Below are 16,316 nucleotides of genomic sequence, written 5' to 3' on the forward strand. Positions count from 1 at the left end.
TCGAACGTGTTTTAAGACCCAAGTTAGAACTAACTATCGAAAGTCTCCCAGATCAATACCAATTTAAAATTCAAATCGTAGTTAAAGTGAATCTTAATTGCCTTAAATACAATTACTTATTTGCATTATTTAAAAAAAATAATTAGAGAATAATGAATAAATTGCCATATAAATATTTATTTATTGTTAAATAAAACACTATACATTCAAAATTAATATTTGAGGAATTTACTTCGTAATACTCAGATGCTAAGAATGCAAAAATCAGAACAAAAGATACTAAATATTTGATGACTTCATTTTTAATATTCACAAAACATGTAGAGCTCCTAAAAAAAACACAATAATATTATTTTATTTTTTAATTGTTTGTTTTTGTCAGGAATAATGAGGAAACGAGCTCAAACATATTTTAAGTGGGATTCTTTTTTAATTTTTTTTTATAATTAAACATGCATTCCATTGCATTATTTCTCTGAATTGCTTTTATTTTGTGAAAATGAGGTTTTCTCTACACGATATAATGCGCCTTGAGTCATATTAAAATTATATATTAATATTATATATTATAGAGTCAATTGTTTAACTTGAAAAAAGTGCTTGACAATATTGGTAACAATATAATATTAATTCAATATTGTGGTTCCTACACACAAGTCCTTATTTAATTCTATTTCCAATTTCCCAAAATATATATTTATATAACACATATCCATTTTAGGCAAAAATCAAAAACTATATAACAAAGTATATTATTATATTATTCCGCCACAATATGTTGCTTTTTAATTAGTACTTACATTTGAAAAAAAAAATATTATAAATACTTTATTGTATTATATGACAAAATTAAATTGGCCGAGTGATCTACAAAAATATAATGGAATTCAATTATGGTTAAGATTATCAAAAAATTTCAAAACGAGTACATGTCCATATTATATGTACAATATATCCTTCTTATGAGAAACAAGACTTTATGTCCTCATTTTTTTAAATTAAATCATGTCCAAAAAAAAAAAATCTTTATAACATTTCAACATTGAGTCTATTTCAATTGTTTTAAATGCCATATAAATTATTTCCTTTATATACATATGTTATTATTGTTTCTTGTACAAGATCGTTATATATTAAAGAATTCAAGAACAAAAATATAGCTTTTACTTTTGTAATATTGTTGAAATATACAAAAAAAAAAAAATGGGAAGCTTAAGATTTTGAAAAAAGAGGGTTAGTAGATTAATTGAGGTTATTTTTCCTTATTTTTTACATTTAAAATCTCATATATTTGCATACAATATGAAATCTTAACTTTTAAACGACCTTGATTCTAAGCTTTTGTATTATATTAAAAAAAAAAATAAAATTTTAATAATAAAATGAAATCCTAATAATTTTTATATAAAATGACCTACAACAAAATATTTCTTGTATAACATTTAAAATAATTATAGAGTCACTCATTCATTCATTCATTTTAAATTAATATAGCATAAGTTTTGAATTGAATTTTAACCATGTTTATATAATAATGTTGAACTAAAATTAAAATTCATTTATATAAATATATTTTATATATATATATATATATATATAATATATATGCATATATGAAAAAGAAAATTATATATTCAATGAAGAAGAATCTTTTATTCTCTAGAAAATTATTCAAAAGCAAAATGTTGTACATAAATACATATTTGCAACTGTGTATATATAGACAACTTTCAATTAAATTGAAATGGGTCAATGCTATTAATGTTGAATTTTAAGAAAAAAAGATAAAAATTATTTATAAAACTACAACAACTTAACTTTGATATGATTTTCCATTCTATACTTTTTAACTTTTTATTATTGTAAATTATATTGAATTATTTTTAATAAAATGAATGTTTCTTTTATAAAAAAATTATCTTTAAAGTAAATACACTTTACATTTATTTATATAAAATGCAACTAATGAAAGGAATGAGTTACATTCAAAAGATAAAATTTTCACAAAGAAAATTACAATATTTATAATGAACGTACTCTCTGTAAAGAAATCTACATATGTATATATATTATAACAAATTATAGAACATAATAATGCAGATCATGGACAAAATTTTATGCAATCAGTAATTGCGTACCAGTTTTTTAACATGAGGTCCTCATTATTTTCCTAAAAAATTAAATGGCGTACCTCTTGATTACAAAGCAATCTGTTTTAAGATTAAAATTTCTGGCATCTAAATGTGAGATCTAGTATGTTAGTCTAAAACATTCAAAATTAAATATGTATCACTATAATTACCTCTGCTGCTCAAATTACACAGAAATTTTTCTCTATCAAAAAATTTGAAAATATCTATGAAATATACATACAGTTGAAATATATTTAATTGAGAAATGTTTATTCACAAAAAAAAGAAAAATTGTATAGAAAAGTTTGTCCGCGCTTTGATAGTTTGTAAGGGAAATCAGAAGATATGAATATGTAGTGTGGTATAGAAAAATGAAAGTAAGAAATTCAAATGATGATAAATTCCAATATTTTCAAATAAATAGTTAGAATTCACCGTACAAAGACAATTTGTGGGATTGAGATCTTATAAAAGATAAATTGCGAGTCTTTCATTATTTCAGTTAAAATTCAAGTATCAAAAATTTAATGATCCAACAACTTTTACGTTTTAAAACAGAAATAAGAAGCAATATGTACTAATTGCAATATATTGCAATAACTGTTTCAAATTCTATGTACACCATTATTTTTGCGACATTACTCGTAAATGTTAGCAAAGTAAAATCTCGTGTTAAAATTTTACAATGAGAATATGCTATAAAATATGTAATATTTTATTGTTCTTGGAAAAAAATAAGTATAATATCAATATTGGGCTACTCGTGAGGTTCAATTACAAATTAAAACTTTGCCCTTAATCTGTGCTTGCAGTTGTTAAATAGAAGAGAGAGAAAAATGTAAACACATTTTTAAGCAGAAAACTATAAGCAAACTGAAATCGGGAGTCATGGTCCTTGTTTTACCTTAATTGCAATTTCCACTTTCTTGCATTGTGCTTGGAAGTCCTTATGAATTAAAAGAATAATTTTTCATTACGAACAGCTATGTTTCATAATACATATAACATTCTTGTTCCAATTATATTTAGTGTGAAACAAAAGATTTCAAAGTGAGAGCATAGTTCACCTATCAAAAACTTTGGTGGCCCCCGGTATAAGATGATGAAGAAATGGTACATACACCACTACTCTACGCGATTGCAGCGAGCTCACAATTTGATTTGATTCTAACATTCATCAAATTATGTAGTAGAATAACCAAGTGCTTTGATTTCTTGATAAACTAACAACAATACCTATATAAAAAGTTCATCAATTGAGATAACTTAAAATGTTATTTTGCTAAAAAATATTGCTTCTCTTTTAATCTATTTCTTAGTAAAATAATTTTTCAGTTAACATATTCTATTTGTTCTCACACATCACAGGGTTTTCCTTTGCTGTCTTATGCGTATCCTGTTTTTCGCTTTATTATAATTAATATATATATATATACTCGTATAGTGTTCGAATTATTTTTCTATAAAATAGAATAAATTCTTATAACTACAAAGTTTTATAAAAAAGTAACATTAATTTTTTACTTTGAAAGTTATAAAAGGCACATAAAAATATATATAGGGTACCTACATTAATTGAAATCTTAAAGTTCTAAATTTTCTAAAATACGTATAAATCAAAAGAGCAAACACAATTCTATATACTTAGTATAAAATTTTCAATTTATGATTTTGAACTAGATTTTGTGCCACTTCAATAAAGGAAAAAAAAAACATAAAATAAAATTATATTTTATTTTAATTTTCCATCTCATTAAAATAAAATCCAATAAAAAGAATTTGCCCTATAAAATTATAGCTTTTGATTATATATCGTACCTATTATACGCTGCAAATGACTAACTAAATAATTACATATAATAAATTTTTGTTTTAGAAAAATATTGGTATTTTATCATGCTTTTTAAAACAACATATTTCATATATGGTCTCATTTTAAAATAAAATTTCTATAAAAGTTATAATTATTATACTTAATAGGAAAAACATTGCTAATTTTAAAAAAATCCGGTTAGATAGCTATAAATTACATGAATTTTAGCAATAAATGTATAACATAAGGATAAATATAAAATAACAATTCCAATATCCAAAATACTGTTAGAAAATAACCAAAATTTTCCATAATATTTCTAAAAACCCAAATTTTTATATTAAAAACTTGTGCATTATATAAGGAATTATTTTATTATATTCATAATTTTTGCATAAAAGCTGAATTAATTTTACATCCACATTATTAATATTATAATTAAAAAAATAAAATTACTAAAAATAGTGATGTCCTTGGAAAAAGAGTAATGTGGGCTATAGTCTATAAACGTTTATTGGCACATGTATTTTATACTCAATTTTTAAGTATGTCAACAGTAAAGTGCCATTATAATAAATATGGTGTATGACATATAAAATTTATTCATCAAAATCGATGCGACATTAAACCCATTTCTAAATTCTTATAAAATATTAAATTAATGAAACAGTTAATATCGATTTTCTTAACTTTGTTAGTAACTTTTATAAAATGTTTCTTTTTGCGTTTAAATAAAATGCAATTTATTTTAAGTCACGTTAAATTTCCATATTTTTTGTCATATTTAGAAAAACTATGCTTTTTTTCATCATCCTTAAATAATTGTTGTATATTAATTATAAGGAGATTCTTCTTAGAATATCTTACTGCTGCAAATTCCGTATCATAATTGGTTTTAATATAAACTCATGAAGTTGATGCAACAAACTGATGAAGTTGGAAAGCCCAAAAACAATAAAGTGAAATTTATAAAAACTTAAAATCATAATTCAATAAGGATTTCATAGTGCCCCAAATATCTCCAAGATAACGCGAAAATTAAAAATATTTAAAATACTATACTGTATTTAATTTTAAAGTATGTACATATTAACTAAGTTCTAAGGGACGGAGGATGAAAAATTTTGTAGTCTCAGTTTCATAAATTATTAATTTATTGTTTTTGAAAACATATCGCAAGATTCATAATTATGTGAAAGTGCAATAACAAAACTCCCATATAAAGAAAATTGGCAAATTTATTTAGAATAAATAAAATAAATTTGTAATTAACAATATGTTGAAACTTTTGTAAGCTAAAATAATTAATTCCCTTGACATTATAATTAATATTATATTGTTCTACACTAGATATACATACATATATATTATATACAATAAATAAAAGTTTCTCAAATAAATAAAAAATTCCAAAAATTAAAACAAGCATAAAACCAACTTTCATTTTAAAATTTTCGCTCTTTCTCGTTTTTATATCAGAATGGTCTTACCACCTTAAACTATTTCATACTTTTTTATATTATTATGGATGTTTATTTTATTCTCATATAAATAATTAGCTAATTAAAATAAGAAACATGACAATTAAAAAGTTGTAATAAATGTAAATAAAAAACAAAAAATATGGTTAATGTAATTAATTAGGGTTATAATATGAAACATTTATTTTAAAAGTTTGTTGAAGGAAAGCGTGACTTTCAAATAAGCAAATAGCTGTAAGAATATATAAAATTATAAATTGTATACACAATTGCTATGGCGTGTATACATAATTTTCACAATATACATAACGTGATCTTATAATACATACATATATAAAAAAATACGTAGATGGAAAGGATATGATAGACTAATTTTACCTTAAATTACCATAATCATTAAATTATCTTAACCGTTACTAGCTAAACTAAAAAAAAACTTCCCCTTAAATAAAAATAAAATTAAAGAAATCATACGCCTTAAAAGAGAAATCCTATATATATATATACTTGTTATACATTATTCAGGAATTATTTAATCAAATGAAAATTCCATATACAAAACGTAGACTACTTTTTGAACAGACATGGTTCTAGACTTATATGTATAGGGTATATTCGTTACCAAAAAACACACCATCTAATAAATCTGAACTAACGATGAGTTTCTCTAATAATTTTTGAAGATTAAATATTGTTAAGGTATTCTAAAACATGACATTTATGATAAATAAAATGGCCATTTTAAGAAAAGAAAAAAAAAATTTTATGCTGTACCTAGACCTAATTTAGAAAATATTATAAAAACACGCAAATTATTAATATCTAATATAATGTATATCTTAAAGATTCAATTACCGCTCCCTTAACAGACGTGAGCTATTTTAATAAATTAATGTGAAAATGTGTAAATAATATACATATATGCATTAATATATAGGTATGCATATTACTATAAGTTATTAAGTGAAAAATTGTGAGAGTTGTAAAAATTGTAAGAAAACAATTAAAAAACTCATATTTCGTATATTTAGGGTGTGTGCAAAACTACTAAATTTTATATTGTATAATAAAAGTAAGAATTTTATTTTGACAATTTAATATAAAAGTCATCAAAATTTTCAGTTTCTTATATTTTTGCAATATATATGCATATACTCGTATGTACGTAATAAGTAATAACAAATAAAATAATATTTTTTTAATAATAACGTGATGAAATTAAAATAAATTGAATCAATAAAAAAGGATTTGAAGGATCGGTTATAGTTTACTTATATAATAGAATTTTTAATGTTAAAAACGAATAAGATTATTTTCTTTTTCATCTATTTTCAGCGATTTACATTTTGTGCATGCTAATGATAATTTTGTGAAATTGATCACATTTTAATACTTCCAACTTATATTTTAAAGATCTTTGAATTTATATTTAATTGTAATATCAAAATTCACAATCTCATATATACATATATTAACATTTATTATAGCTATGAAATTATGCTTCCTATTGTAATAATATTAAAATTTGTACTTTAAAAAGTTCAATCTGGCTTTCAATAATCTAAAACGCATGCAATTCAAATTGTAAATTATTCAAAAGATCTAAACTATTCTCAAATACGAGCAGTAAAAATTACAACAAAATCAAAATTAATTGAATTCAGCCGTTTATTTTAGATTAAGTAAGCCATATTTGATTTAAGCCAGTATAAAGATATTTGTTCCTTTAGTCCTTGCCTAACTAAATTAGACGACATAAGTTTTGTTTTATTTTCAATAAGACAAAACTTTAATTTTTACTTCATCTTAAACTTAAATTTTATTTCAATGTAATACAACGCTAGTTCCATAAGCCTTGGTCTCCCTACATGGAACACTATATAACTTACAATACACATATTCATACATATACATACATAAATTTCCTAAAAAACAAACTTCATTTACTCATACACACCATGATGTCTCACACTCAAAATTTTTTCCTATCAAATTACAAAAAACAAAAAGAAAAAACAGAAAAATAAAATTAAATATACAAGAGCCTTGTGAACAAAATCAGTATAATATTAATGTTTCACAGTTCGGTCTCAAGAATTTCAATAAATCAACTTTAATCACCTACATATAACAATAATAAAATTATTATAGTTATGTACAAAATATATATAAATGTAAATATATATGGATATATACACTTATATACCTACACATAATATTTTGTATATAATTTATATATAATGTGTATACGCAACTATAAATATATAATATGTATATCCTTTTATATACCAAAAACCAATTAAATTTTAATTTTTAATATTAAGTATAGGCGTTTATATAACTTATATAATATAGAAAATACAATGCTTACAACTATATTATGAGAGAATGAATAAGAGGAAGGAAATTACAAAAGAGCAAAAAAATAAAAAAAAAAGAATAAAATTAAAAAAAAATCAGGAAAAAAACAAACAGAATAAACATAAAAAAAAAATAAAAAAAAAAACTAAAAATAAACAAAATCACTCACCTGTGTCTGGTGGTAGACGGCATTCGAGAAATTTTGTAAATATAAAAAAATTTTCCATACTCCTCTTGTTTCTCAAACTCTCCACCGTTGCAAGCGCTTTCAAATATTCAAATAGAAACTACTCTAGTAGTCTTTTATGTTATATAGTATATACGTATGTACCCTATTTTTTTATTTTTCTCTCTATTTTCTGTAACAATATTTTATAGTATTCGCGTATATTTCGCTTTCGTGTACATAAAAAAAACAAAATCAAAATTATAATAAAATTTCAAATATTTTCTTTAATTGTGTATGTTTCTACTTTTTATATACACTAAAATTTTTTTTTTTTGTTAGTTAATTGTAAATTTCTGTAGTGATTGCAAAAATTGCATAACTTCTTTTTTCTCTGTCTCTCTCTGTTTTATCTTCGTCTTCTCATTCCAAAATTTAAAAAAAATTAATTTGTTTATTTTACATACAAAATTTTGTTTTGAAATTTTTTGAAGAAATTTTTCAAAAGTGATTTAAAATTCCAAGAATATTTAATAGCTAAGCAATTCAGAATCCAAAATGAAAATTTTCCTTTTTTTTTTCAATTTAAATTTAAATTATTTTTTAAATACAAATAAAATAATATGTACGTGCATATGTGAATTTAAAACAATTTAAAATTTCTACTCATTAAGTTTTCATAATGGTATTTTAATTTTAATGAGAATTATAGTAAAAAACTTTACAATGTTACAATACACACATAAATAAAATATTTGTAAGTAGATACAAAAAAGGATGTGGAAAATTCACCACAAAACAGAATGAAGGAAAATAACAAATCACAAAATAATAAAATGAAAAATAAAAATACAAAATTTTTTTTTTTATTTTTGCTTAGTTTTTGTTTTTGAAACAGAAAAAAAAAATATTGATTATATTGGGGTATTTAAATTTCACTATAATTTAAAATTTTACAAGTATATACTTATATAAAATTTCCCTACACACATTATATATACTTGAACACATACTTACATACATGCACGTATAGAATACACAAGAAAATATTTAATTAAAATATTCTTTTTCCAAATGAGTACTTAAGAAGATGCTCTTATTGAAGATGTTTTTCTTAATATTCTTTTAAATTTAATTAATTTTTATGATTTACAAATTTAATATTATAAATTTAAATTTATTATTTTAATACTTTGTTTTATATTAAATTAAAATTTCAATGAAATCAGAGAAAAAAAAATAAAATTCTTGAATTTCTCACACTTTTTGTTATAAATTTTTAAGGATTTATATTTTGATGCTTTTAAAAAAAGCTGGCCCCCATCACAAACAAACAAACTAACAGAAAATAAAACTAATTACAATTTTTTTTCTTCATTTCATTTATTATTATTTTTTTTTCCTTTTATATATAAAAATAAAATTTTTTTTTTCGCTTTTAATTTTCTACTCAACACTTCCCTTAATTCATTTCTTTTACAATATTATTCTTTCTTATTTTTTGATGTGTGGTTGGTAATATTAAATATAAAGAAACGAACAAATAAATTAAATCAAAAAGAAAAAAATCCCGAAAATATAAGAAAATATACTCTTGAGACTTGCATATATAAACTCTATTGGAAGACCTTTTCGAGACTGTTCGCATTTAATTTTTGTATAACTTTGCAAGATTGATAATAATATCCTTTGGCTTTGGTTTTTCTCTCATTGTTCTTTTTATCTACTTTTTTTTTGGAAGATTTAAAAAATACTTTTTTTTTGTTTTCTGCTTTTTTCGTAAAATGATAATATAGTTATAGTTTCCGGATTCATATAGTCACTTTTTTGAATTAGGAAACGCATGAAATGGAAGTGGAATTGAGTATGTTCGTTCTGATTCCACTAATTCATGTTACTAATTTTCATTAAAAGAAATATTTTTCAAATCTATTTGTTTCAAATATAATTGTGAAACTCCATATTTTACTTCCATATAATATAAAAAGAAACAAAATTAATAATTTTTCTAACATAAATCAGTAAATAATTTGTACATAAATTCATTTGCTGCCAAATCTCCTCAATGGATGTCAGACATAAAAAATTCACAATTTATTTTATGACTATTCGAAACTATGTCATACCAAATACATTCTATAAGTCTATCAGCAAAATATCTCGAAACAATCGAATCTACAAGGGTGACGCTTTGTATATAATACTCTATTAATAATGAAGGCCAATAATTTTCTATTTATTACACTTAGCATTTCCGAATACTTAAGTATTCAGTTTGAACTAAAACACAAAATATCAAATACAAATACTAAGAGAAAAGTACTTTGTTTTTAATCACTCTGTAAAATATATTTTGCAAAAATATAAAAAAGAGAAACCAACCCAAGGACTTTAAAGGATATTACAAATTTTATAAAAGTTTAACACTTTGTAAATAGAAAAATATGAGTTTGCGCATAAAACCAAAATTCCTTTACCGTTTTAAACTTAAATAGCCACATAATCAAATTATCAATCGTGTATTATGTTTCTGAAGCATTTTATTTATTTTGTTCCCTTTAATGTTAAGGATTTTGATGCTTTGATGCTTTCTCTTTATATAAATAACAAAATATAATATTATTCAAAAAAGAAAATTCCATAATATTTTATATTTAACGTTTATACAATAAAATTGTTTACTGAAACACCTGTACCTAGAATGTATGTATCTACATATACGACACTATATTGAAATGAAAAGAATTTCTAAAATTGGTTTCTTACATTTTAATTTATAAATTAAAATGTTTGGAAATTAATATGATAATGGAAAGACTACAAAAAATTCGTAATCAATCGAGACAATTATAAAATTGATTAAAATTTTATCATAATTTATTATTGAGTTCTTGATGAAATCACCAATTATATGATTTTGAAATCTATTTAACAAATAATTATTATTCTGATAATATTGCATAAAATTACTCCGATTATTCCATTTTTGGTTTTTTGTAATATTGTAGTATTTACTTAGTAAGCAAATTAATATAATTAATATATTAGTTAATTTGAAAAACCAAGAATTAAGCATTTCCTTAATGCTTATATAATTCAAGTATTACTTGTGGTTACTCCTTTTTTTGCCGTAGGATACCCTAAAAATGAAAATTAGATTATATGTAAGTACTGTAAACAACAGATTACATTGTAATAACAAAAAATATATGCAGTAGGGATAAGCCATATAAAAAGGCTTTAAACCAAACCAGAAATAACTTATAATTTGAAGGATAACCTAATTTTTTTGTTTTTCATTTAATACCGGATTAAAATAACCAACACAAATGCGTATAATGTTGATAAAACGTTGGATGCTTTATTTACACATTATATATACTTATGTAATTGTTACAAACATATGACATTGCATAATATATATATATATATTATATACAGTATTCGTAGATATATACATATATATAAATTATGTACATCAATATTTATAATATTTAATGAAATTTTCAATTATACTGAAAAGAAAAGCTTATCAATCCCAAATACATAATGTACTCATCAAGTCATACATACTCGTACTCGTAGCATACGAATTATTTTATACACAAGAAAAATGTATAATCATAAATGCTTTTGTAATTAATATGAAATTTTTAATCCTATATGTTATAGATTTTATCACAATCATTCACTCATATGCATAATTATATAGAGACTAAGAACTATAGAGACTAAGAACTATATAGAGAACTATAGAGGTATTAAAATTAGATAAAAATTTTTAAATGCATAATGTGTAATAAAACTATTTATAAAAGACTATAATATTTTATATTCTAAAAATTATAATTAATTTTATTAAAACCCATAAAAAAATTTATTATTTTAATAATATACAATATGTATGTATGTATGTACAATGCACAATGCATAAATAATGCCATATATGTGTGTATGCATTCGCATTTCAAATTTTGCCTAAAATTTTCGATCTCATAAAAAAAAAATTTTTAAATAATAAGCTATTTATAAATAAAGGTAGGTTCACACGAATTGAATTTGAATAGGTACGTCTACAATGTTACTGATTTAATGATAATAATAGGTACTTATGAATGTAAAAACGGAATTTCTTTACAAATATCGGTATAAATCGGTAAACTATTCTTACGAATTTCCTTAAAATATTTTCGTGCAATTATTAAGTATTCTATACATATTCTTCGTCACAAAAAAATTAATTTTTTAAACAAAAAAAAAACGAATCCCTCTCGCATGTCACACAGCACAGGATTCTTTCTTCAGTTATTAAAATAACCGAACCGGGAATTTTTAAAATCCAATATAGAGTTTGGGCTTTCAAATTTTAAGTGTTTCATTAAATTCTTTGAAAATCTCAAAAAATCTCCAAAGGAAATGAAAGAAAAGTTTCAAAAAAAATTTACACATCTTAAAATACATAAATAATATTCTACCTATTATTATTGTTATAATCAAAGGTATTATAGATTAACTAATATAAAATTTGTACCTTAATAATAAAAAATTCAAATAATTTTATTTCTGTCATTTTTAAAACCCAAAATCACGTCTCAATCAAAGAAAATAGAAACGATTTCAAACAATTAAGTATGTAGGTCAGTTGTCATAATATTGAATTAGTCAAATACCATCATAAATTGGAAAAATCTTTATTAAATAGCTGATTCCATGTGTTCCATTATTATATGTATATGTATTGTATTCTGCTTTTAAATCTATTTATTCCACAGATTTCCTTTGATACGTTGTATGTGTTTAAAAGTTTTTCTTGAAAAGTACTTTAATTTCAAAATAAACTCGATATTATTAATACAAATTTAAAAAAATATAAGATCGAAAAAAATATTTATTAAAGCACTCAATTTTATTTTAAAATTATGACTTTTTAAAATTAAAGTAAAATTATTATTAAATTAGATAACACGAAAAACGAGACAACGCTTACTGAAATTATTTGATTAACGCTATACGCGAAACGTCAAAATTGTGTTCATTGCCATAAAAATAATCAGCTGTTTATACACGTGCTTTTTGTTTCTTTAAATTGACGTTTTCATCTACTTTAGTTTATTTCAAGTTGCTGTAGCTCTTTATTAAAAAGAAGCTGAAGTTTAATTCTACTTTTAAATTACATTAATATTGAATAATAACAATAATCTTAATAAAATGAAAACAAAACCCGGTAGCAAACGGAAACTTAAAGAAAATCCTAAGAAAACTAACTTGGAAAAAATTGAAGATGAAGAGAGCGATACAGATGCTTTAAATGTAATTTTTTATAATTAGCATTTTAAAATAATTTTTGACAAATTTTTTTTAGGATAATTTAATGAAAACCGTTGAAAATGATGACGGAGATACAACAGATGATGAAGGAATTGAGAATAATTACAATTCGGACGATGAAAGTGAATTGAGTTTTGAGAGTGACGACGAAGGAAATTATAAACAGAAATTGAATGGTGAATCCAGAAGTATATCTGATGTGGAATCTGATAACTCAGAAGAAGAATCTGATGAAAAAGATAGTTCTGGTGAAGATGATGCTGAAAACGAAGAACCACAAGAGAGTGACGAAAACGAAGAAGAGGACGAAAGCGAAGTGGAGGACGAAAGCAAAGGTGAAGAAGGTGAAAAAAACAAAAATGAAGATAATGCTAAAAACAAAGAAAACAAAAAATCTGTGAAAGAGATGAAATCCAATTTATCGCTTAAAAACAACAAACTGAACTCTACACAAAAAGAAAAATCAAAATATACCTTATCGGAAGTTATGAAAAGTTCTAAAAATTCTAAAGCAAAAGAGGAAGATGAAATTTTAACATCAGATGAAGAAGATATTAGAAATACTGTTGGAAACATCCCAATGCATTGGTATGACGAATACAAGCATATTGGTTATGATTGGGATGCTAAGAAAATTATCAAGCCACCTCAAGGAGATCAAATTGATGAATTCCTTAAAAAAATTGAGGATCCCAATTTCTGGCGTACAGTTAAAGACCCACAAACTGGACAAGAAGTAATTATAACCGAGGAAGATATAGATCTAATTAAACGCATAAATACTGGAAAAATTCCAGAAAAGAATTATAATGAATATGCGGATTGGGTAGAATGGTTTACATCAGAAGTGGAACAAGTCCCAATCAAAAATGTTCCTGATCATAAAAGATCATTTTTACCATCAATGTCCGAGAAAAAAAAAGTATCTAGAATGGTTCATGCTCTTAAAATGGGTTGGATGAAAACAACAGAAGAACTAGAAAAAGAAAAACAAGCTAAGAGAGCTCCAAAATTCTACATGTTATGGGAAACTGATACAGGACGCGAAGAAATGCGTAGAATACATGATCATGTAACCGCTCCGAAACGTGACTTACCAGGTCATGCAGAATCTTATAACCCACCTCCTGAATATCTCTTTGATGAAAAAGAAATGAAGGAATGGGAACGTTTAGAAGATGAACCGCAGAAAAGAAAATTACATTTCTTACCTCAAAAATATAAATCTTTGCGAGAAGTTCCAGCTTATCCAAGATATATAAGGGAAAGATTTTTGCGTTGTCTTGATTTATACCTTTGTCCGCGCGCTCGAAGAACTAAACTAAATATAGATGCGGAGTATCTAGTTCCAAAACTACCTAGTCCTAGAGATTTACAACCCTTCCCAACAGTTGAAAGTATGGTTTATCGTGGTCATTCTGATTTCGTAAGAACAATAAGTATTGAACCCAAAGGAGAATACTTAATATCGGGAAGTGATGATATGACAGTGAAAAGTAAGCAAAACTATAGAAAACTCACATCACATATATCACCATATTGTTATTTGTTTTTTTTTAGTTTGGGAAATATCAACAGGTCGGTGTATTCGTACTATTGAAACGGATGATGTTGTGAGATGTGTTGCGTGGTGCCCAAACGCAAAATTATCCCTAGTTGCTGTTGCATCAGGACAACGCCTTTTATTAATAAACCCTAAAGTGGGTGATAAAGTTCTAATAACAAAAACAGACAAATTATTGGCAGAAGCGCCACAAAGGGAAGTTATTGAAAATGATAGAATTAGCGCAGCAGTACAATGGGAACCATGTACAGACAAAACCGATATGGAAAAAGGTGTTCGCATTATTATTAAACATTTTAAACCGATTACACAAGTAACTTGGCACGGAAAAGGTGATTATTTTGCTACAGTTATGCCAGAAGGGGCTAACAGATCTGCTTTAATACATCAATTGTCAAAAAGAAGTACACAAATTCCATTTTCGAAGAGCAAAGGTCTTATTCAGTATGTTTTATTCCATCCAGTTAAACCGTGTTTTTTTGTCGCAACACAACACAATATTCGAATTTATGATTTAGTAAAACAAGAATTAGTAAAAAAATTATTATCTAATTCAAAATGGATATCCGGAATGGCAATACATCCCAAAGGTGATAATTTATTGGTATCTACGTACGACAAAAAAATGTTATGGTTTGACTTAGATTTATCAACAAAACCGTATCAAACAATAAGATTACATAAAAATGCTGTACGAAATGTTAGTTTTCATTTACGTTATCCTTTATTTGCATCTGCAAGTGATGATTTATCAGTAATTGCTTCTCACGGAATGGTTTACAAGTATGTTAAAATATTAATATGTAATTGGAAATTTTACTAATTGAATCTTTTTCTTGAAATTTTTTTTAGTGACTTGTTACAAAATCCTCTTATAGTTCCATTAAAGAAACTTCTAGGTCATGAAGCCAGAGAAGAATTAGGAGTTTTAGATGTTGTATGGCATCCAACTCAACCTTGGGTATTTTCTTCTGGAGCTGATACAACAATAAGATTATTTACTTAAGGAAGCAAATTATATACAAAAAGATTTCCGTTTTAATTTTTTTTTTTTTATTAGACAAATTATTTTTTCATACCAATGGGGTATGAATAAAATGTGAAAGTTTATTAAACCGAATAAATTTTATAAAATTATTTTAACTTTTCTCAATTATGTTAATTAAATACTTATAATGAAAGTGAATATGTAAGGAAGTTTTTAATGACGATAAAAAAAGCATGGACCTTTCTTTTACAAATCAATTCAATCATTCGCATTTAATCATGCAAAGTTTTGAAATAAATAGGCTAAAGAATGTTGATAGATAATTCTGTATTAAAATAGTAATGATGGAACTATTCATCAACTTAAATAAGTGGTGCCTTAAAGAATTCTAAAAATTATATACAACGATCATTACATACATCTTAATTTTTTTAAAAAAGAAAGTATCATATTGTATTACTTACATATTGGAATAATACCCCG

The 16,316-nt window shown here is 24.0% G+C and overlaps 2 protein-coding genes across 5 annotated transcripts in view; one reads left to right on the plus strand and one right to left on the minus strand.

Moving 5' to 3' along the window:
* LOC129610751 (putative uncharacterized protein DDB_G0282133) overlaps positions 1-9,623 on the minus strand; it is a 49,712-nt gene extending 40,089 nt beyond the window's left edge. For 2 of the 4 annotated variants that reach the window (XM_055523441.1, XM_055523436.1), the window contains exon 1: positions 7,957-8,491. In XM_055523441.1, the coding sequence (XP_055379416.1) occupies positions 7,957-7,979 (23 nt within the window). In that variant the 5' untranslated portion in view covers positions 7,980-8,491. Of the gene's footprint in view, positions 1-7,956; positions 8,492-8,970 lie in introns of those variants that run through there. The other 2 variants (XM_055523439.1, XM_055523438.1) reach the window with 2 other exon arrangements.
* Positions 9,624-13,058: 3,435 nt separating this feature from the next.
* LOC129610954 (ribosome biogenesis protein BOP1 homolog) lies at positions 13,059-16,031 on the plus strand. The gene is made up of 4 exons (XM_055523799.1): positions 13,059-13,263; positions 13,316-14,777; positions 14,842-15,628; positions 15,698-16,031. Exons 1-4 carry the CDS (start codon positions 13,162-13,164, stop codon positions 15,849-15,851), a joined length of 2,505 nt encoding a protein of 834 aa, XP_055379774.1. The 5' UTR covers positions 13,059-13,161; the 3' UTR covers positions 15,852-16,031.
* Positions 16,032-16,316: the final 285 nt, after the last annotated feature.

Source organism: Condylostylus longicornis, unplaced genomic scaffold, assembly GCF_029603195.1.
Source record: "Condylostylus longicornis isolate FDR11 unplaced genomic scaffold, ASM2960319v2 ptg000048l, whole genome shotgun sequence".
Classification (NCBI taxonomy): Eukaryota; Metazoa; Arthropoda; class Insecta; order Diptera; family Dolichopodidae; genus Condylostylus; species Condylostylus longicornis.

Bases quoted from the DNA above. Each gene is read 5' to 3' on its own strand.
- LOC129610954 (XM_055523799.1), top strand. From the start codon at position 13,162: ATGAAAACAAAACCCGGTAGCAAACGGAAACTTAAAGAAAATCCTAAG. The intron at 13,264-13,315 runs GTAATTTTTTAT...AATTTTTTTTAG, and splicing joins GCGATACAGATGCTTTAAAT to GATAATTTAATGAAAACCGT. The intron at 14,778-14,841 runs GTAAGCAAAACT...GTTTTTTTTTAG, and splicing joins TGATGATATGACAGTGAAAA to TTTGGGAAATATCAACAGGT.